Source organism: Pogona vitticeps, chromosome 4, assembly GCF_051106095.1.
Source record: "Pogona vitticeps strain Pit_001003342236 chromosome 4, PviZW2.1, whole genome shotgun sequence".
NCBI lineage: Eukaryota > Metazoa > Chordata > Lepidosauria > Squamata > Agamidae > Pogona > Pogona vitticeps.
The window spans coordinates 239,644,309-239,667,352 of record NC_135786.1 but is presented as its reverse complement, the minus strand read 5'-3'; the positions used below and the strand labels follow the sequence as shown (position 1 = coordinate 239,667,352).

At 46.9% G+C, this 23,044-nt stretch overlaps 1 protein-coding gene across 1 annotated transcript in view; it reads left to right on the top strand.

The window, feature by feature from the left end:
* Positions 1-1,438: 1,438 nt before the first annotated feature.
* The window catches only part of LOC110084815 (uncharacterized), a 28,292-nt gene continuing 6,686 nt past the window's right edge, over positions 1,439-23,044 (top strand). Inside the window, exons 1-10 of the mRNA XM_078393101.1 lie at positions 1,439-1,875; positions 2,615-2,781; positions 5,691-5,982; positions 6,110-6,192; positions 6,266-6,358; positions 9,779-9,953; positions 13,341-13,432; positions 17,165-17,471; positions 17,967-18,154; positions 20,754-20,808. Coding sequence (XP_078249227.1) covers positions 1,493-1,875; positions 2,615-2,781; positions 5,691-5,982; positions 6,110-6,192; positions 6,266-6,358; positions 9,779-9,953; positions 13,341-13,432; positions 17,165-17,471; positions 17,967-18,154; positions 20,754-20,808 — 1,835 coding nt within the window. The 5' untranslated portion in view covers positions 1,439-1,492. The remainder of the gene's footprint in view (positions 1,876-2,614; positions 2,782-5,690; positions 5,983-6,109; positions 6,193-6,265; positions 6,359-9,778; positions 9,954-13,340; positions 13,433-17,164; positions 17,472-17,966; positions 18,155-20,753; positions 20,809-23,044) is intronic.

Below are 23,044 nucleotides of genomic sequence, written 5' to 3'. Positions count from 1 at the left end.
AGTAAAAATCCATTATATGTCCCATAGTCCTTAGAAAAGAAAAATCCAGTAAATATACCATAGTCCTTACTAAATTACAAGAGCATAGTCCATATGGAGTATTCCAAGCAAAGAAGTCCATAAAGAATATTCCATAGGTAACAGTCCATAGAAAATAGTTCATGCATAGTCCTTAGGAAAAATCCCATAACTCCAAAAGTAATCCAGCAAATCATAGAAACCAGTCCATGTAGGTAGGCCACCAAACTCTCTCTCTAGACATCAGGGTAAGTCCCATATGGCTGAAATGTAGGTCACGAATCACTGAAAGGTCGGTCTTGGAAAGACAAAGTCCATAGGTAAAAAGTTCCTTTTTCAAGAGTAACTGGCAAGGGCCTAATGCACCTTCCCACGATGTCATCCAATCAGAGTTCGTTACTAGGCAAACAGTCCTGTTACATCACATGAATTCTTTCTCATACACACCAGATGTTATTTGGGTTACGGTGGTGTCTCAAAGAGTCACAACAAATTCCATCTATCTTATCACACAGAGTCCTTCTCAGGCCTTCAGAATAACATGCTCTCAGCTCGCCTAGAAAACAACTTGTCAGCACAGCACAGATATTATATACAAAGAAACAAAATGGAACCTCTCTGGCTCACTTCATAATTACAAAACCCATATGCCTTTAAAAGATTTTAACTTAAAAACCCATCTCATCACAGGAACCACCACCACCACCTCTCCCAAATGTGGACCAAACAGCAGGACAAAAGCCCAAAGGCCTGTCTGATGGCCACACCCTTCGTCTTTAATGTGCCCCAACATTCCCCCCCCCCCCACCACCATGTTTTAATTTCCTTTGGTCTGGACCTGCTTGGGCAGACTGTCATGGCTCTTTCCTGGCAGACCTTGCTCCCCACACACCACTCCCCATGTGACCGCAGGCAACCTCCCTTAGCACCTTCTCCCTCCACCTCGTTCTCTGACAGGCTCTCATTCTTGCCCGGAGGAAACCATCTTCATGGTCTTTTCTAAATCACACAGAATATTTATTAGTATTTATTTATTTAAATTATTCCTATCTTGCCTTTCTCCTCATGGAGTATTAAGAAACAAAGTAAAGGTAAAGGTTCCCCTTGACAATTTTTGTCCAGTCGTGTTCGACTCTAGGGTGTGGTGCTCATCCCCGTTTCCAAGCCGTAGAGCCAGCGTTTTGTCCGAAGACCATCTTCCGTGGTCACATGGCCAGTGCGACTAGACACGGAACACTGTTACCTTCCCACCGAGGTGGTCCCTATTGATCTACTTGCATTTGCATGCTTTCGAACCGCTAGGTTGGCGGGAGCTGGGACAAGCGATGGGCGCTCACTCCGTCATGTGGATTCGATCTTACGACTGCTTGGTCTTCTCACCCTACAGCACAGGCTTCTGCGATTTAGCCCGCAGCGCCACCACGTCCCTCAAGAAACAAAGTACTAAGAAACAAAGTTAAACGCAAAATAATACATGGTAACAGTATTTGAAAAAAGCCTTTTAAAGATATCATATTTAAGACTCACCAATATGATTTCTCTCACCGGTTGCCTTCCACCAGCCTGCAACTTGGCCAGAGGACGTCCCGCCTTCCAGTCCTCCCTCTACACCCAAGCACCCTTTGCAGTCGCAAAAAATGCCGTGGATGGGAATTGTAACAGGCATTTTAACGAGGGGCGCTCTTGCACCCACACCAACCGGGACCTGAGGCCGTGGTGGTACGTGGACTTGGGCAGCCGCTACGTCATCTCTGCTGTGGTGGTGAAGAACCGAGGGGACTGCTCTGACAGGAGACTCCGCGGAGCCCAAATCTACGTGGGAGACTCTGTGCCTGCCCGTGGTGCAGGCAACTCTTTGTAAGTCCTCATTGTCTGGCTCTCCTGCTTCACCCTCGGCAGGGAATGTTTTCCGGGAAACGCCCTGAAGATCCGAGGCATGCAGACTTGCATTGCTGAATGGCAGCTCCCCAAATTCCCCTATATCTCTTCTGGGAGTTGTATCCACCTGCGGGCAAGGACTTAAGATCCTTTGATGCAGCTTAGTGACCTGGTAGTTCTTCCCTCTCTAATCCACCCATTCTTTCCAAGTGACCAGCTGGATAGAACAGCTGGGATCCATATTAAGGGCTAGTGAGGAAACAGGGATCAGAGTTTCCCTCAAGACACATTCGGACCGGAGAAAAACAGGCAGGGGCACCTCCTAGGAACCCGTGGCTCAGCCCCGAAGCTCCCTCATTTCCTCAATACCTGCAGTTGTCCCACTGAGGCGCCCGCCTCACCTCCCCTGCCTCGTGGTCAATCCCCTGCCCTTTCCCCTCAGACTCTGCCCTCTTCATTCCCACGTCTGACCCACGGAGACGGCTGCTCTCAGGGTCCCTCTCTGTGCCTCCGGTTCCTTCTGTATATTTGGACATTCGAAGCATCTTCCGACAGCAGCCGTCGGTCCCCTGACTCTCTGTCAACGGCCAGGCCAATGCCTGGAGCCACGGAAAGAGCAGCCACAGGAAAGGGTGGGGGGAGGTTGGTAAATGGATCCGCAACGGAGGGCTAGATCGTTTCTATGCAGAGCAATTGCCGGCGGGGTCTGATCCTGCCATTCTCTTTGCAGGTGTGGGACCATCACAAAGACCACCTTGGGAGGCATCAGTACCATCTATTGCAATGGGTTCCAGGGACGCTACGTGAGCATCGTCATCCCCCATCGGAGAGAGTACCTCAGTCTGTGTGAAGTGGAGGTCTATGGGACCAGGGTGGGAGAGAAGTGTTAGAGATCATCCAGGGGCCAAACTTGTCACCTTTTGCCTCCCACCTTCCAGGCAACTGGGAAGGGCCGGGACGTCATCTGCAACAAATCATATCTCCCTATTTGGGATCATTATTGGAAGAAATGGGGAAAGGGGTTGCTTTGATGAAATCGGTAATTGTGCTATGGCAAAGATCCTCCTTTGGCCTTGCCTTCCAAGAGCTATAATTTTTTTGCCTGCAGCCCAAAAAAGTGGCCGATGTTTGTCAGGAATGCCCTTCCTTCAAGGGTGTTGTTCCACTCACAATGTTGGCTGGAAAAGTCTTGGGAACTGCAGTGACCCCTGGCTCTCACCTGCTCTTGGTCCTACTACAAAACCCATCTCCCCACATGCCTCCTTTTCAGAATCTAAAAATATGAGTTTCATGCAGACTCACATTTTTAGCGCACACTCAATTAATTAGGAGATTTCTACATTATCTTTTGATTCATTATAGCTGGTACAACTCTTTACTGAGCAACATTTAGCAATGTCCTAGCTTAAGCAGAGATAGAGTAAGTCTAACAGCAATATATATATGTGTGTGTTTTATTTTGGTAATAACTGCGTGTAAATCCAAGACCTGTGAAAGAGAAAATAGAGAAACATGTTAGTACAAATATTGAATAAACTCTGATTACAACCAGGAAACTATTCCTCCTCCCACTCTTCCACTCCATAATGCATTCTTTTTTTAAATAACATTTTATTAGTTTTTCACTATATCTACATTTAATTCGTGCTTGTTAAACATGGGCTTCCTTATAATTATCTATTTTCGTGTCTTGGTGATTTAACTCCTTCTCCAGTCTTCTAGCCATTTGTAGAACAAATTCCACTTATTAAAGTATTCAGAATCTTCTTTTTCTCTCAGTGTGAGTCTATCCATTTCTGCACAATCTAAAATCTTCTTACTGTATATACACGAGTATAAGCCGACCCAAATATAAGCAGAGGCACCCAATTTTACCACAAAAAACTGGGAAACCTATTGACTGGAGTATAAGCTGAGGGTGGAAAATGCAGCAGCTACTGGTAAAGTAGGAAAGAAGGGGGGGGTGAATGGGCTTTCCTGGTCTTGTAAACAAAGATGCTCTCATTGTGACCTCTGTTCAGAGTGGTCTTTGAAATATGTACTGACATGCTGCCGGGAAAAAGTTTTCATCTACAGCTCCTTCATTTTGACATAGACTGCTATTATCCTCCTAGCAGGATGTCTGCCTGTGGAGTCTGAAAAATGCAATGTACTTAACCCGGGTCATCGGACCACCCACAGAGGCGGCAGGCACCCGTAGATGAGCGAGGGTGTCTGGAGAACACCTGCACTGCAGGAGAGAATATGTAATTTTGACAATGACTCGAGTATAAGCCGTGGGGGGGGTGCTTTTTCAGCAAAAAAAAATTGCTGAAAAACTAGGCTTATACTCAAGTATATATGGTAATTATCTCTTCTTCTGTTGGTGTTTCTTCATTTTTATAATGTTCTGCAAATACAATCCTAGCTGCTGTCACAATATGCAGTGTTAAGCAAACTGATTGTTTATCAAAATCCTATAATAATGCATTCTTGATAGACCATCTGCCACAACATTTCTTCATCCTGGAATGTGCTGGTTTTCAAAATCAAAATCTTGTAGTATTAGATTCCAGTGAAAAGATGTTGACTCATCTCTGGGCTTCTGCAAAAATTTCAGTGCTTGAAGGAAAAATTGTCCTCCTATGAGAAAAGGACGTAATTCCGGACACTGTCCAAATAATTCCCCAGGCTTCCTTCTCTGATACTGAAGAAGCTCTTTCTCTGGGTAACAATTTTCTGCTAAAATAGGAAATTGGATGCAAATTTCCATCACTTGCCTCTTGAAGTAAAACTGCTCCAATGCCAAACTCTCAGGCATCAATTTGGAACACAAGCTGCTTTTGAAAATCTGGAGCCATAGGAACAAGTGCTTCTGCTAACTTAGTTTTCAGTGTGTCAAAGGCTTTTTGACAAACAACTTTGATAGGCATTCATTTTCTACAGTGGTGCCTTGACTTACGACCATAATCTGTTCCAGAAGGTCATAAATCAAAATGGTTGTAAGTTGAAGCACCATTTCCCGTAGGAATGCATTGAAGTGCAATTAATCCACTCCAGCCAAAGGAAAAAAATCACCAAAAAACTCACAAAAACATAAAACACTGCAAGACTCATTGGAAACACGATTAATCCCTACCAACCGGGGGGGGAGGGGAAGCAATCAAGCATGCAGGACCCATTGCAAACGTACAGAAAACAAACGGAGCAGATTGGAAATGCACAGAGAACCAAGGGGCAAGGTTGGAAATGCACAGAAATCAAAGGAAAAAGCAAGGGAAGCATGCAAGACACATTGAAAATGGGGGGGGAACCCAAAAAAGCAACCAAACCCCCCATCGGAAATGGGGGGGAACCAAAAAACAAACAAAGCCCCCAAGACCCATCAGAAATGGGAAAAAAACACTCCAAAAAGCAACTAATCCCCCATTTGCAATGGGGGGAAACCAAAAAACAAACAAACCCCCCAAGACGCATTACAGCACAGAAACATAACCCCCCCTCAGCCAAAAACCACACTGCAAAAACACCAAGAACAGTTTTTAAAAATATAAAGCAGCATCTTACCTTAGCAGGCAGCCTCCTCGGATTGCACACTGCCAAGGATCTGGTCAGAGCTGGTCGTCACTCAAAATGGTCATAAGTAGGGAGGTTCGTAAGTTGAGGCACCACTGCAACAGCACATACCAGCACCCTGCTCATCCTTGGTTTGTCATGGGGTTGTAGGGTTTCTCGTCTCGGGGTGTCTGAAGATAGTCACTACTGAATATCTCTGCCCACCCGGTATTCATAGCTTGTTTTTCCTTTCCCCCCAGCAAATATTGAGAATAATCAGCAAAGTCCTCAAGAGGAAGAGGTTTACTTCCAGGCAAAGAGGCCTGAGGGCGAACCTTTCTGCCCACTGGAGCCGATGGAGCCTCTCTACAGCCTGGGGCAGGACGGGAAGGCGAGAGATAAGGGTCAGAGAAACATCCTGAAGGATGCTCGGGGTTTGGACCCAGGGTCCCTCGGGGCTGTGCCTGTGGAAGACCAAAGGGCCAGCTCAGAAGGCATCTGGGTTTTGAGGACTGGCCGTGCTGAATGCTTGCATCGGATCCCCGGAAAAGGGTTGGGCGTGTCTACTGCAGGCGGTCCCACCATTGGGTATTTCAGCAGCATGAAAGAAAGTGGCATTGGGCCCCAGTTTCAGACAGAACTTGGAAAACGTCCTTTTCTATTCTTTTTTTACTGCTAGTGGTAGCCCAAAAATATTTTTCCAAGCTGTGGAATGTGGGGAGAAGTATTTGATCTGCGTCATTGTGCTGCTGACCCTGGGAGGTATGCCCAGTACCCCTAAATTCTCTCCTTTCCTGAGTGGGGGTGTGTGTTTCCTTTTTGTGTGTGTGCGCAGAGACCACTCCTGAAGTATTCCAAGCCCTGAAGGAGCTGGGCTACACCTCCTTCCGCCCAGGACAAGAAGCAGCTGTGATGAGGATCCTCTCGGGTGAGAACATGGGATCACATGAAACCAGGGTGGAATGCTGGCTCCTCTCTCTGGAAGGATACCTTGAATGAAAGGCTTGCATGACAGGGGGGGATGATGATGATCATGATGATGATGATGATGACAACAGGATACAATCAGGTCTGTTCCAACTGACGGCAACATTTTCCAGGGTTTTCTAGGTACAGGGTATTCCGAACTGGTTTATCCTTCTCCCTTCTGGGAGCCCTCTGAGACGGTGCAGCTTTCCCAGGGCTACACGCTCTGGCTCTCCTCCGGGGAAGCACAGTGGGGAATCGAGCCCCATCAGCCTCTGGCTCCGCCGCTAGATATCCAAGTCACGGAGACATCCAGCCAGCTGGTAACAACGAGAGGCATTATTTATTTATCTATTTATTCGATTTATACCCCACCCATCTAGAACAAAGTGGGCAGCTAACCATAAGATATAAAAATGAAAACAATATACCGTATTTGCCGGCATATAAGACGGCTGGGCGTATAAGATGACCCCCCCAACATTTCCACTCAAAATGTAGAGTTTGTTATATACCTGCCGTATAAGACTACCCCCTCTTCCGCATGCGTGATTCTGCTTTGGCTGCATCTTGGGGAGAGTTCGTTTTGCTGCTTTTGGTTCCTTTCGCTGGGAGAGAGCAAGGGTTTGCTGGAAGAAGGACAGCATCAGCGCCGAACAGCTGATCATCAGGAAGCAGCAGAGAGGCGGCAGCCATTTTGAGATGTGACCACATGGCTGCTGCCTCTCAAAATGGCGCTAGAGTCTGGCTGTTCTGATGCTACCAAGGAGGAGCGGGGCTCCGTCGTAAGTCGAAATGTTCGCAGGTAGGGGTGTTCGTAAGTGGAGGCACCACTGTATCTTGCAAAGAGGTTAGAAGGTTGGAGACTTCCAAGGTGATAGGAAATAATGTTTGTCTAGGAAAAGGTATTGTGTTGTAAGACTGTCCAGGTGCCGGAATCCAGTTTGCATAAGATGGGTCGTATTTGCTTGAGGGGAGAGAGAAAAAACCCAGCTGTGTCTGAAATACAATAAATAAATAAATAAATGAATGAATGAATGAATGAATGAATGAATGAATAAATAAATAAATAAATAAATAAATAAATAAATAAATAAATAAATAAATAAATAAATAAATAAATAAATAAATAAATAAATATAACCTGCCCTGGCGAAGGAAAACCCAGCCAGCCTGATTCCTTTACAGAGACTCTTTGAGGGAACAAAAAACATGTCCATATGTGTATAAATCTGGCTGTTTTTTATCTTTTCATACTGTATTCTCTGTGATCTGATTAGAGGTGCAGTTCTTCTTGCGTGTTTCATGTAGTGCCTGATGGTCCCTTCAGGGTCCCCCTGAATCAGGGCTGTGGTTCCTGGAGAAGGTCTGAAGACGACACGGACTTCCCTTTGCCAGCGGTCCACCCAACTCTGAGGAAGAGCCCAGCATCCTGCCCAAGAAGGGCGGAGGGCGGCCCAGAGGTGTGAAGGAAGCGGGCGCCGGTGGGAAGGGCCGGCGGGACTCTGAGCTCGAGACGAAGCCGAAACCTTGAGGAGGAGGTGGCTGGAGGAGACGCTGTGGTGGGTCTGGACGAGGAGGAGGAGGAGGAGAGAGGAAGGTTGGGGGTAAAGATACAGGGCCCTGCAGTTTGGGTGGTTTGCACTGCTAGAATCTGCTATACAGTTATCGAGGATCACTGCTACAGATTTGAAGAAAATACATTGGCTATAAATGTATAGAATTGCTAATAATAGCCTATATGGTCATGTTTCAAGTTTCAAGGAGAAGCGATTTCCTCAGTTCTCTCTTTTTGAAAGCTTAGGAAAGCGTTTTAGTGTGCTAGCAGAGAAAAAAAAATCAGAACACACACAGAACACGTCTATAATAAAGAAATTCTCAAGAAACAAGGATGTGTGTGTAGTTATGTAAAGAAAACACACAAAGGGCCATAAAAGAGGACTTTAACTTGATATGCCTTCAATGTTCTTCTTCTCAAGGTTACATTCCTTTGGCTCTTGGTTGATTTTCTCCATGATAAGCTTGTTTTCTTTACTCAGGGAAATGCCCGGGTTTAAGTCCCTCGGACGGTTTGATGATTCTGTTTGCTAGAGGTAGGGAGATGTGAGCCTTTATGCATCTGAAGGAAGGATTTTGGATGGTGTCAGCTGAGCAGCGGATTTGATTATTTTATATTATTTGAACTTCTTTTATAACAGCTATGGCTGCACAAACAATTTTCTCTTGCCTTGTAGTGCGATCTTTTGGGAACAGGTGCTGGACTGCAGTTCTCCTCCTTTGGCCATCCTGGCCTTCAGCAGCTGCTCTTCAGTCTCTGGAGGGAGGGGGGAGCTGTCCCCGTGGCCCCTCTCTAGGTCCGTGGTTCCCAACCCTGTGTCCTCAGATGGTCCTGCACGGCAGCTCCCAGGAATCCTAGCCAGCACCACCAACAAGGAAGGCTTCTGGGAGTTGTAGTTCAAAGGACATCTTGGGACTCGGGGTCGGGAACCACTGCTCTAGACTCTTTCCGTAATATAACTATGTCTGCAAGCTGTGGTCGTAGCCCAGGAACACCTGGTGGATCGGGCACTTTCCCCCCTGGACGAGAAGGAGCAACCGCCTGAGGGGTACCTGTCCACACTTTTGGACAAAGACATTTTGAGATGGAGCAGAGGAAGGCCCTTCAGGAAGAGCCACAGGAGGGGAACGCTCCCAGAAGAGACCGCGAAAGAGTTGGTCTGTTGGGGCATCCAAAAAGCACAGGGATCACCAAGAGCCAGTGTGGGTTTCTCAGATTCCGGTTGTGTGTTTCAGGGACAGAGTTGCAAGCTTGATTCTTTGGGAGAACTCAGTGGGTCTTGGGTGTCTTACTAAACCACAGACTAAACGTGGGTCAACACTGACCAGGATAGTAAGAGGTCTGGAAACCAAGCGCTACCAGGAACAGCTGAGGAGTTAGGTACATTTAGCCTAGAGAAGAGATTTAGAGGTGATCTGGTCATGATCTTCAGATAGCTTTGGGACCATCAAGAAAGATAGGCCAGGCTTTGTGGCTGCTGTTGTTGCTCTAGCGGGTAGGGCCTACACCAAGGAGTTCAATGTGTTTGAAACACAGATGGCCATGTTTCTCTTCCGGCCTGCTTCCAGGCAAAGATGCCCAGGGTGTTTCTGGGCGTTTGGCAGAGGATCCTCTGTTCACTTCCCAACACTGGCTTTACTGACATTTTGGCCCGAAGGTCTTTATCAAGGACCAGCGTTCCTTACTGACCACTTCTGCAGAGAATCAGCCACCAAGGAGCGGGAAGGATCACGTCTCAATGAGTGACCACAATCAGTAGCAAAGAGGAAGTCCCAGATGGAAGCCAAGCCCACAGGAATGATTGTGTCCCACCTCTGGGTTGAGCCCATCTCTCTGTTCACGTGGCTTGCTTTCCAGAGGCAGGCAGGATCCACCCCCTTCAAAGAAGACTTAAAAGGGCTCACTCAGAAGTGAACCGCGGAGATCTTCCTGCCCTCCTGAAAGCAAGGAGCTCTGATTGCTGGACCACCAAGAAAGGCAGCCAAGCAACAGAGACCAGGTGAGTTTCGGAGTCTCTTGGGACACCAAAATCTCAGAGATCCACATTATTCTAAATCAACCCACATGTGAGAGAGAAGTAAACAGACAAAACATACACACACAGAGGGAGAGAGTCAGCTTGCTTTTGGTATGTACACATTTCTTTTGAACTCCTTCTGTTTATCCAAGGCCTCTCTTCCTTCCTTGCTGCCTTGGTTCCCTTGTCCTGGAACTGCTCTAACAGTTCAGAGGTTTTTGTGTGATATGCAGCTAAAAGTTGGCTTTCTGTAACTTGAGCCGGTTATGACGTGTCCCACACTCTGGAATGATTAAGAACAAATCTTCCTCCTTCTCCTCTGTACGACTATCTTTTGAGTGCTATCCGATTTCCCCTCACTCTCCTTTTCTCAAGGTTATACCTGCCCAGATCTTTCATTCTTTCCTCCTAGGGCTTGGTTTCCAATTCTCCTGATTCATTCAGATATTCCACCCAATTTTGTCTCACCCACAAATTTGATAAGTGTTCATCCAAATCATTAATAAAGATGCTCAAGAGCACTGGGCCTAGGACTGAGCCTTATGGTGCCCTCCTCTCCCTTTCCATTCCTCTCCTGAACAGTGTGGGATGGCGGAGAAGTCGATCTGGGCTACCCAAAGTCCTTGGTTTCCTTCCCGGAGCTTCAAAGTCTGATATGATTTCTTCCTCTGGGCTGTGTCATTTCCCCCCCCCACACACACACACACAAGGGTGAGAAGCAAGAGATATGCATCTGTGGGTTTTAAAAGTGATGGCAATCCTTCTGCCACATCCCATCATCCATTCTCAGGATCTCCCTGGCCTATTTCAGTTTTCCTCCCACTCAGAAGGGGAGTCTCCTTCTACTACCACGACTCTTCTCTTCTTAATTTTTGTCGGGCGTAGGCTCAGTGACTCTGCTTGGCTGAGCTTCAGCCTCCCTCACGCCCTCCCTGCAGGGTCTCCTGTCTGTCTTCCTCTCCATGACGCCTGGCGGACCCCTCTCCAAGAATCTGCAAGGCTGTTCTGCCTTTCCACTGGTGAAGAGTCCCCTCTCCTTCTTTTGATCCTGACTGGGACTTTTTTTCGTGGTGCTTTCTCAGTTAAGTGGGTTCTCTCCTCAGCATTCTCCGCCCTCCCCTTTGTCTTGATGTTCTTCCCCCGTCAACCCGCCTCCCTTTGTGGCACTAGCTGCTCAAGAGTTCTGTCTATGTCCTCTTCATCTTCTCTTATAGCCCAAAGCTGTAACTCGCTCCTCCAGTTCTTTCACTTTTTCTTCCAAAAATGCTAGCCGTTTGCACTTGCGGCCTGTATGTGCAGTGTTGTTCTCGGGCACAAAAACAAGCACTGCACACACTTTACAGGTCACCCCCACTAAAAGGTCTCTTTCCTCCACAGTTCCTGTTACCATTTTGCTTTCTTCGTTTGTCTGTGAGTGCCCTTTCCTTTGTCTTCCCTTCCTCTGAAGGATGCTGGGAAAGGTGACTGATATGTAACTTTCTGCCTTTGTCTCCTTGATCTCCCCCACCCCCCTTTTTTGTTTGGTCGCTTCTTCCTGTAGACCCTTTCTTTGCTCCCTTTCCTGACAACCTTTCATCTGTCAAACTCTTGTTCACTCTCCCTGGTGGCTCACTCCCTGGGATCTCTCTTGATTCCCCTGCTGTCCTCTTGTTAGGAGTCAGCAAACAGAAATCAGCCCCATCTAAAGGATCACTGGAAAGTTTAAGAAGAGGTTTGACTCGATTTTCACTCCCACTACATTGATCCGGATGCTCTCAATGGGACAGTTCATCTCCTCCTCCGGTATTTATGTGCAGGAATGTGTATTTTCCTACATATACTGCCACTCCACCTTCCTTTCTAGTTTTTGTGTTCTTTTTGAACAATTTATATCTTTCAATGGCTGTAGGGCCCCATCAATGCCCCCCAAGCATAGTTGGGGTAAAATACAAAAGAAAACCAAATACCAAATAGGAACTCGGTAGTTGGAGTCTCCTACCGATGGCTCAATCATCGGTAGGAAAAACAACTTGCAGAGTTTTCACAGAGACACGACGTAGTAGTGATGGGAGATTTCAGTTATCCAGATATATGCTGAGAGGCAAATTCTGCGAAGTCTGGCCCTTCCAAGAAATTCCTGGCTTGTGTGGCTGATCATTTTCTCCTATAAAAAGTGGAGAAAGAAATGAGAGGATTTGCTTTCCTTGACTTGATTCTGACCAACAGAGAAGGCTTGGCGGAGGAAGGGGCAGTAAGGGGAACTCTGGACGGAAGGGACCATGTCCTTCTAGAGTTCTTGGTTTCAAAGGAAAGCAGAGTGTAGCTGTACATGTCGGCTGGGTTTTTTAAAAGCCAATTTTAATAATCTCAGAAGAAGGATATGTAAGGTCCCATGGCAGGAGATCCTAACAAGAGAAGGAATCCAGGAAGGGTGGGAGCTTTTTTAAAAAAAGAAATTCTAAAGGCACGACTACAAACAATTCCAACAAGAAAAAAAGGGGGGAGGCAGCAGAAAACGCCAGTGTGGCTTCACATAAAGCTCAGGGAGGACTTAAAAACCAAAAAAAGACATGTACAGGAAATGGAAAGAAGGCCAGGCCACAACGGAAGAGTACAGACAAGTAGCAAAAAACTGCAGGGATGGCAAAAGCTGAGAATAAGCTGAGGTGAGCGAGAGATGCTAAAAGCCACACAAAGTCATTCTTCAGGCACGTGCATAGCAAAAGAAAGAGTGGCTCAGCTACTCAGTGGGGACGAGATGATGGTGACAGATGACAAAGAAAAGGCAGATGTGGGTGAATTCCTACCTCAGCTGTACCTTCTCCTAAAAGACAGTCTAGACTCCTCCAGGCAAAGGTGAAATACAAAAGGAGGGGCTAGGATTGCAGCTTGAGATCAATAAAGAAATAGTCGAGAAGCACCTTATTGCTTCAAATGAGTCCAGATCCCCGGGGCTGGATGAACTGCCTCCGAGGGTATTGAAGGAACTGGCCGAAGAGATAGCAGTGCCCCTTATTTTGTCTTCTCTGCCTTGAACGATACTAGGAAAGTCCACTCCTTTGTTTTCTTGGTCTCCCCTTCTCTTTTGTCACTTCCTCCAGTAGATCTTTGCTTACTACCTCCACCCCATCAAACTCTTTTTAGCTCTCCCTGGTTGCTCACTCCCTGGGGTCTGTCTCAGTTTTATTCTCCTGCTGTGCTCTTGTTAGGAGTCAGCAAGCTGAAATCATCCCCCATCTAAAGCATCACTGGTGAGTTTAGGAAGAGGTTTGCCTTATGCACACACATGGCTTTCTGGTGGTCCTCCTTGACTGTCCTTCCCAGCACCGCAGGCCAACTTTGTCATGGAGGGAAACACCTCTCACCGCCCTCTCTCCTTCTCCTTTGCAGGATGACCACCCTCTGGACCTGGCTGTCGGCCCTGGCACTGTTGGTGGGGGCTGGGGCAAGCCAGAGTTGCAGACCGGAGCTGCAAGGCATTGGTAAGCACTGGGGAAATTGGAGTGGAAGGGGAGAAGAAGGGGCTTTTCTGACAACGGAAATCGGAACAGCATCTTCGTGAAGAGCAAAGACCATCTTTCCCTTTTACCCCCACAATGAAACACTCCAGGTGAACAGCACACATGTTGCTTGTTGGTGTATTTTGCTCAATGCACAAGGTCCAGAACAAACAAAACATAAGCAGTCCTTTTAAGAAGGCAGCTAAGGCTGTGTTTTCAGAGGCAGCGAGAGAGAGCACCATGGTTCTCACCATGCCAATTGGAAGACAGACTCCCACAAACAGATCTGTGTATGGGGTACAGAGCCTTGAAACCTTTCTTATTTGGACTACAAGTCTTTTGATTGCTGGATCCTAACAGCGTACAGTGGAGGAGTACAGCTGAGTCAGACCCAGGGAGCTCACGACCAAGGACAGCTAACAGGAGTTTGACACGGGAGAGATAGGAAGGAAAGGTAGGAATAAAAGGTTTACTGGCGGAAGGAACAAAAGCAAGGGAGAGACCAAGGAGACAGAGAAAGAGGTGTCTATATTAGTGGACTTTCCCAGCTATGTTCAGGCTAACAAAAGAAAGGAAAGGAAATTCATAGATGAACAGATCCAAGCAAAAAGGTAACAGGGATTATGGAAGAAAGAGACACTTCAGTTGCGGTGACCTGCAAAGCGTTTGCAATGTTTGTCTACGCACCTGAATGTAACATGGCATACATGTGCAACAAGTGTAAAATGATGACACTCTTAGAAGAGAACTGGAACAGCATGGATCTAAAAGCTAGAAGGGAAGTTGAAGTACACATTGACAGAGCTTGTGAGCCACAGCAGCTGCAGTTTTATTTTATTTCTTTTATTTATCCATTCAACTTGTGTGCCACCCACACTCTGCAAGTCTCCGGGTGGCTACCGACATCAATTAAAACAATACAATTAAAACAAGCACACTAAAAACCAATACAGCAAAAGCAATCTACAAAATCAATCTAGATCCATGACTATCAATTAAAAATTTAAATTACAATTAAAATGTAATTTTGAAGGCTTTCATGGCCGAGATCCAATGGTTGTTGTGGGTTTTCCAGGCTGTTTGGCCATGTTCTGCAGGTTTTTCTTCCTAACGTTTTGCCAGTCTCTGTGGCCGGCATCTTCAGAGGACAGGAGTCAGAACTTTGTCTGTGCTCTGGTGCAGTTTGTTGGATATTTGAGTATTTATAGCTGTGGGATCAGCTTTTGTCCTTTTCAGGTGATTGGGTGATTATGGTGATCAGTGTGTTTTTCTTGTGATAAGGGGGAAAGATTATCTGTCACTGTGATTGATGGATGTCATTAGCTGGTCTTTTGTGTGCAGTGATAACTGGTCCTTGTGGCTGGGTAGAGTTTGTTGACCTTTTGCAGGCTGTATTTTTCAGTGCTGGGAGCCAGGCTTTGTTGAGTTTTAGACTTTCTTCTTTTTTGTTGAAGGCCTGCTGGTGTTTGTGGATTTCAATGGCTTCTCCGTGCATTCTAACATAATGATTGCTAGTGTTGTCCAGTACTTCAGGGCATGTTCAGCTACTGCCAATTTTTCTGGTTGTTTTAGTCTGCAGTGTCTCTCATGTTCTTTGATTAGGGTATGGATGCGGCATTTTGTGGTTCCAATATATACCTGCCACAACTATTATTATTATTATTATTATTATTATTATTATTATTATTATTATTATTATTATTATTATTATTATTATTATTATTATTATTATTATTATTATTATTATTATTATTATTATTATTATTATTATATTTATTTATTTATTTATTTATTTATTTATTTATTTATTTATTTATTTATTTATTTATTTATTTAATTTATATCCCGCCTATCTAGTCGTGGTGGACTACTCTAGGCGACCAGGGTATCCGGTGTACTCCTGCAGTGGTGAGGGGGGGGTCCCTTCTTTGCTGACCATAACATTTGTTGTATTTTTGTGGTGGGCCTGAATACTGTTTGTAGGTTGTGGGGTTTTGTGTTTTTTTTTTGAACCAAAAAACAACCCTCATGGCCTCTGTAAGAAACCAGCACTGGACCAATTTAGAGGAGGTTCAACTTGGAGCCAGATTTGTCCAGTGTAGTGAGAGGTTAGCGAGCAGTGCCTTTTATCTGTTTTTTCTTTTTTAATTGGTTGTTAGCAGTAGGTTAATTCTTCTTGATTGTTCCCTATTGCAAGGACTTTCACATAGATGATGCATGTCTGTCCATTACTGACTTGATTAGAAGGCCCTCTGTATGGAATGTAATACAAATAACAACTCTCCCTATTCCTATTCCCCAGGCATTTCTCTCTTCAAATGGGGTGAGAGGGAGGGGGCTGCATGCTCCCCTCCTCCGCCATGTGCAAAGGGTGCCACCCAGCTAGACCTCTCATCCTTCTTTGCAACCTACATTGTGCAATCTACATTCATATCGTTAATTACTGGAGAAAATATTGCTATTATAGTAGAGAAGACACAAAATTGGATGGAATTGCTATTAGCCTGAAAGACAGGAACAAAACTGAAAAAGACCTTGATAGGCTGGAGCCCTGAAAACAACAGAATCAAATTTAACAGAGGGAAGCAAAAAGTTCTACAAAACAAGAACCAATTTTTTAAAGAAAAACCTCCCCCTACTGCATCCTCCATGCTTTGCCCAAGCTGCTTCACTCTCCTGAGAAATGGGAAGCTTTTTCTCTGCTTGCCTCCAGAAGGGAAGGAAGAGGAGGTTTTGCATTTCTTTTTAATTGTTGCCCCCCTGACACAGGACATCATGTGTTACAGAGGTTTGGATGGGCACAGAGGGGGCGATCGCCCTCTCTCAGATTTGCCTCCCCCCAGGTTTTTCCATCTATCATCAGGGTAGACCAGAGGGCTGGGGAGAAGAGGTTGCCATTGTATTTAGAAATAAGTGACGCCTGGGGCCGTAGCAACAATTAAAATAAAAATGGAAAACTTCCTCTCCCTTGGCCCATGCAGGTGAGAGGACAGGAAACTTCCCATTCTTCAAGTTGGTTAAGCGGCTTCAGCAAAGGGAGAGCCAGTCAACCCCAGCAATTACACCCAACTGAAATGAACCAAAAGGGAGCAATTCTATCCCAACCAGAGAGAAAAAGAAAAGTAGACGCTGACAGGGACCGAAAAAGGTGCAGGTAGACATGAATGAGGGTTGGTTTGTGATGGCATGTATCTCATATGGTTGTCAGGAAAAGGAAGAAATCCCCCCCTCCATCCCAAATGTAGACCAAACAGCAGGACAAAGGCTCAAAGGCCTGTCTGATGATCACACTCTTCATCTTTAAGGTGCCACAGCATTATTTTTTCACCTGTTTTTTGTTTTCTTATGGTCTGGACCTGCTTGTGCAGACTGTCATGGCTCTTTTCTGGCAGACCTTGCTCCCCGCACGCCACCCCCATGCCACCGCAGGCAACCTCCCTTTGCACCTTCTCCCTCCACCTCGTTCTCTGCCAGGCTGTCATTCTTGCCTGGAGGAAACCATCTTCATGGCCTTTTCTAATCTACACGGAATATTTATTAGTATTTATTTATTTAAATTATTTATGTCTTGCCTTTCTCCTAGTGGATGCCAGGCGGCTTACAGTAGGAAGAAACAAAGTTAAACATGAATTAATAAATGGCTACAGTATTTTAAAAGTGTTAAACAGACAGAACTCCCGAACCCGACGTCTCTCTCCGGCTGCCTCCCTCTAGGGTCCAACCTGGCCAGAGGACGTCCCGCCTTCCAGTCCTCCCTCTTCACCTCCGACTTCACCGAGCCGAGCAGTGCGCTTGCAGGAAATGCCGTGGATGGGAACTGTGACGGCCACTGGTACGAGGGACGGTCTTGCAGCCACACTAAGTGGGAGCTGGATCCGTGGTGGTACGTGGACTTGGGCAGCCAGCACATCATCTCGACTGTGGTGGTGAAAAACCGAGGAGACTGCTGTGGCGAGAGAATCCGCGGAGCCCAAATCTACGTGGGAGACTCTGCCCCCGCCCAGCGCACCAACAGCTCTTTGTGAGTCTCCGTGGTCTGCCTCTCCCTCTCCCGCTTGACCCTCAGCAGGAAACGTTTCCCAGGAAACTCCCTGGAGTTCCAAGGCATTGCAGACTTGCATTGCTGAGCAACCATTACCTGCCTTCCCCTGGTGTCTTCTTCTTGGGGGGGGGGCACAAAACACCAACTTAAGATCCTGTGGTGTGTGGGCTGGTGACCTTGCAGCACATGATAGGTCGGAGAGGACAGAGAAAGGGGGATCCTGCCTGCTCTTGGCAAGGAGACAGTGGGATGGAACGGTCGGGATCCACGTGGGTGAGGAAACAGGGATCAGAGTTTCCTTCAAGACACATTCGGACCGGAGGAAAACTTGACGGCAGAGAACACACACATACAAAAGGGTGGGAGAAAGCGGGTAAATAGATCGGTGATGGAGAGTTAGATCAATTTTATGAACCTCTCAATCAATTCAGGCGTTTTTGCCCATGGAGTCTGATCCTGCCATTCTCTTTTCAGGTGTGGGACCATCACAGACACCACCACAGGTTCCATCAGTACCTTCTGTTGCAATGGGTTCAAGGGACGCTATGTGAGCATCGTCATCTCCGGCCGGAAGGAGTTCCTCCATGTGTGCGAAGTGGAAGTCTATGGAGCCAGGGTGGCGGATCAGTGCTGGAGATCCCCAGAGGCCCGAGGGAACGCTTAACAGTTTAATTTTCTCCTACTCACCTTTTGCCTTTCGCCTCCCTGATGACTGGGAAGGGCTGTGATTTCATCTGTAACCAAAAAACATCTCCCTGTTGGGAATCATAATTGTAAGGAGGGGACCAGGAGATTGCTTTGATGAAACTGGTAAATATAAAACAATAAAGAACCTCTGGACCAGCTTTCCTGGCCTCTCCTCTTATTGTCTGCCTCACAAGGGCTATATATATATTTGCCTGCAGCCCAGAAAGTGGCTGGAAAAGTCCTGGGAACTGCACTGGCCCCTTGGAGAGAGCCCACACTTGGTTTTCCATAGGTCACAGGAGAGGCTCCCGGTGCCCGGCCGTTGGTTCTCTCTGCCGGAGCCGTCCTCCTAGAATCACTGACCCACAGGGCTGGAAAGCTGTTTGCCCCAGGCTGGCTCCTTGAATCTACTCTCCCGATGAATCAGGAAACTGGCCACTCACGCCCCCCCAAAGCAAGGCCCCTGTCCCTGCTGTTGTATCTTAATCCTCTTGGCCGACAGATAGATAAAATATATGTATATATGTATATGTATATATGCACATATATATATATATATATATATATATATATGTAATGTGCATGCAGAAAAGGCAGACCCGCCCAAAGGGGGAGAGAAATAAGTTGATGCAGAAATACATTTATGTAGAGAAAAACACATATATAATTCTGTTTCAAGCGATTTCCTCAATTCTCTCTTTTTGAAAGCTTAGGAAAGCGTTTTATTGTGCTAGCAGAGAAAAAATCAGAACACACACAGAACACGTCTATAATAAAGAAATTCTCAAGAAACAAGAATGTGTGCGTAGTTATGTAAAGAAAACACACAAAGGGCCATAAAAGAGGACTTTAACTTGATATGCCTTCAATGTTCTTCTTCTCAAGGTTACATTCCTTTGGCTATACATTGACATAATATACAGTATATGGCTGCGTTTCCAGTTGCAATGACGAGGGATCTCCGGGCAAGAATGTCCATCTCTGGCGCATCACCATCATCCCCTCCAGCAGAGACAAACCAGGTCCTGGGTGTGTCCGTCCCGCGCTCACCAGGACCCCCTGGGCTGCTCCTAAAGGACCTAAAGGACGCCAGGACCCCTCCTCAGGCCAGAAGGGAGGCTGCGGATCCCCAGGATGGGCTGGGAACCCTCTTGGGGGGGGGGGGCTGGCACATCTCTTCCCTCTCGGGCACCCCCCTCGCCTTCAGGGAGCTGGACTGCAGGAGGCAACTCCCCAGTTGGAAGGCAGAATCCGGATAAGCCCCCCCTTCCTCTCCCTCCCTCCCTGCCCGCCCCCCCCGCCCCCAGGTCTTTCCTGATTCTGTGCAGAGCAGTGATGATGGACTGAGCCCCCCCCCCTCCAACTCCTCCAGGTTTTGGATTTTCTAACAAGAGCCAAGATCAATGGAACCAGAAAGAAAAGAGATTGGCAGACCCCATGGAAGCGGCCAGGAAGAGCTCCTTGCTCATGAGTAACAGGGCAAAAGGGTTAAATAAAGAGGCCCCATGAGGTAAGGCGAGAAGCCAGACGGGGGCCCTGATCACCAGCCGCCACCATTCTGCCTGTTTACCACTTTAAAGACCTGAAGTCACATATATTTAAAATATGTTTGTTTGTTTTTTTGAGCCAACCGTGCTTCAGCCCCTCTCTTGAAATGAGTGCCCTGCTATGCCCGGTTACCTATTCAAATGCCTCACCTGCTGAATTTAACTAGGATAACGCATTTGAAAGGGAGAAAAAAACTCCTCCCCACAGAGATCCCAACATGGTGAATGCAATTGCATGGCTTCCCCTACGGAAGATGCATGAAAAGGGGAAGGCAGGATCCGTGCAGAGGCTTTCATTTCCCATTGAGAGTCACAAGTGCTTGTGGGGGATGGGAGTCGCAATGGAATTTCAATCTCTGGAAGGGTACCAGGCAAAGATGCCTTGGTGCCAGTCCATCCCTAGGGACCACTGGGCATTCGCAGGGTCAAAGACAGATACCCATGTTTCTCTGCTCGCCTCCATCCAGAAGAATCCCAGGGTGTTTCCAGGCTTTGGCACAGCATCCTAACCTCCCCTTTTCCACCATTCATATTGACGATTCTTAGGAATATTGACATGAGAGCAGAGCACCTTAATTGGGCACCCAGCCAGAGCAAACACCTGCTTTCCTCTCTTTCTGTTCCGAAGGTCTACCTCTGAAGGACCAGTGTTACTCATTGACAGCTTTTCTAGAGAATCAGCCACCGAGGCGTAGGAAGGGCCAGGTGTCCATCGGTGACCACACTCAGCAGCCAAGAGGAAGCCCCAGATTGAAAGCCAAGTCCCTAGGGATGATTAGGTCTATAGCCCAACTCTGGACTCAGCCCATCTCTCTGTTTGCATGGCTTGCTTTCCGGAGGAAGGCAGGATCCGCCCCCTGAGAAGGGGCTTAAAAGGGTTCACTCAGAAGCAACTCCGGGAGGCAGTAGAAGACAGGAGGGCCTGGTGTGCTCTGGTCCATGGGGTCACAAAGAGTTGGACACGACTAAACGACTAAACACACACACACAGAAGCAAACCACGGAGATCTTCCTGCTCTCCTGAAAGCAAGGAGCTCTGACTGCCAGACCACCAAGAAAGGCAGCCAAGCAACAGAGACCAGGTGAGTTTTGGCATTTCTTTGGCTGGAATATCTGAAGCTCAGATGGTCACTTTTGTTCTAAGTCAACCCATGAAATGTAACGTGCGCACACACACACACACACACACACACACACACACACACACACACACACACACACACACACACACACACACACACACACACACACACACACACACACAGAGTCAGTTTGCTTTTGGTATGTACCCAATTTCTTTGAACGCCTTCTGTTTTATGCAAGCCCTTTCCTCCCTCCCTCCCTTTTTCTGTCCTCTCTCTCTCTCTCTCTCTCTCTCTCTTTCTCTCTGATAGCACTCTGGAATGATCGAGAACAGATCATGACTCTCCTCTGTAGCACAGCCTTTCAAGTAGAGATGGGCATGAACCTCGGTTCGGAGGTTCATGCTGATTTGTAATGCATTTACTTCCCACACCTCCCCAGCCAATACCCCTCCCACCAGCCGGTGTGCGCTCCTCTCCTCCTCCTTTTCAGCTGTTCAGGCTTGCCAGGCCCTTCTGTCTTCCACGGCCTCCCAGAGTTTGGTCAGATTCATGCTGGTTGCTTCGATGACCCTGTCCAGCCATCTCGTCCTCTGTCATCCCCTTCTCCTCTTGCCGTCACACTTTCCCAACATCAAAGTCTTTTCCAGAGAGTCTTCTCTTCTCATGAGATGGCCAAAGTCTTGGAGCCTCAGCTTCAGGATCTGTCCTTCCAGTGAGCTCTCCGGGTTGATTTCCTTCAGAATTGGGATGTTTGTTCTCTTTGCAGTCCAGGGGACTCTCAAGGGTCTCCTCCACACCACAATTCAAAAGCATCATTTCATCGGCGGCCAGCCTTCTTTATGGTCCAGTTCTCACTTCCGTACATCAGTACTGGAAAGACCATAACTTTGATTATGCGGACTTTTGTTGGCAAGGTGATGTCTCTGCTTTTTATGATGCTGCTGAGGTTTCTCATCACTTTCCTCTCAAGAAGCAGGAGTCTTTTAATTTTGTGGCTGCTGTCACCATCTGCAGTGATCATGGAGCCCAAGAAGGTAAACTCTGTCACTGCCTCCATATCTTCCCCTTCTATTTGCCAGGAGGCGATGGGACCAGCAGCCATTATCTTAGTTTTTTTTTTAGTTTTTTTTTTTTTTGATGATGAGCTTCATACTGTTTCTTGCACTCTCCTCTTTCACCCTCGTTACAAGGTCCCTTAATTCCTCCTCACTTTCTGCCATCAGAGTGACATCATCTGCATATCGGAGGTTGTTGATATTTCTTCCGGCAATCTTAATTCCGGCTTGGGATTCCTCCAGTCCGGCCTTTAGCATGATGTATTCTGCATATAAGTTGAATAGGCCTGCCTGTCCAACAGTCCTACCAGTTTGCAATTACTGCACGTGCACACCGTGTGTTGTTCCCTGGCACAAAGACAAATGCTGCCCACCACCACTGAAGTTTCTCTTCCTTCCACATCCCCTGTTTTCTTCTGTTGGTCTTTATCTTCCCTGGCTTGAAGGATGCTGGGATGTGACTCTCTGCCTTGGTTTCCTTGGTCTCCCTTTTTCTTTTGTTACTTTCTCCAGTACACACTTTGCTTGCTACCTTTCCTTATTAACTTTTCAAATACTTGAAATGTAGTCCTAAAGAGGAGGGGCAGGATCTGTTTTCAGTCATTCTAGAGTGCAGGACAAGTAACAAAGGACTCAAGTTACAGGAAGTCAGATCTTATCTGAATATCAGAAAAAAAACTTCTTAACTGTTGGAGCAGTACGACAAGGGAACCAATTCCCTTGTGAGGTGGTGGGTGCTCTAATGCTCAAGATGTTCAAAAGAATGCCAGATTTGTTTTGATTTAGATTCCTGCCTTGAGCAGGAGGATGGACTGGATGGCCTTAGTCACCCTTTCCAACTCAATTATTCTATGATTACCTTTCCTTTATCAAAGCCCTGTTAGCTCTCCCTGATCACTCGCTCCCTTGGGTCTCTCTCTCTGTTTTATTTCTTTGCTACGCTCTGCGTAGTGGTGGCGATGGGAGGGGCATGGTGGCACTGTGGGCTAAACTGCAGAAGCCTGTGCTGCAGGGTCAGAAGACCAAGCAGTCGTAAGATCAAATCCACGCGACGGAGTGAGCGCCCATCGCTTGTCCCAGCTCCCGCCAACCTAGCGGTTCGAAAGCATGCAAATGCAAGTAGATAAATAGGGACCACCTCGGTGGGAAGGTAACAGCGTTCCGTGTCTAAGTCGCAC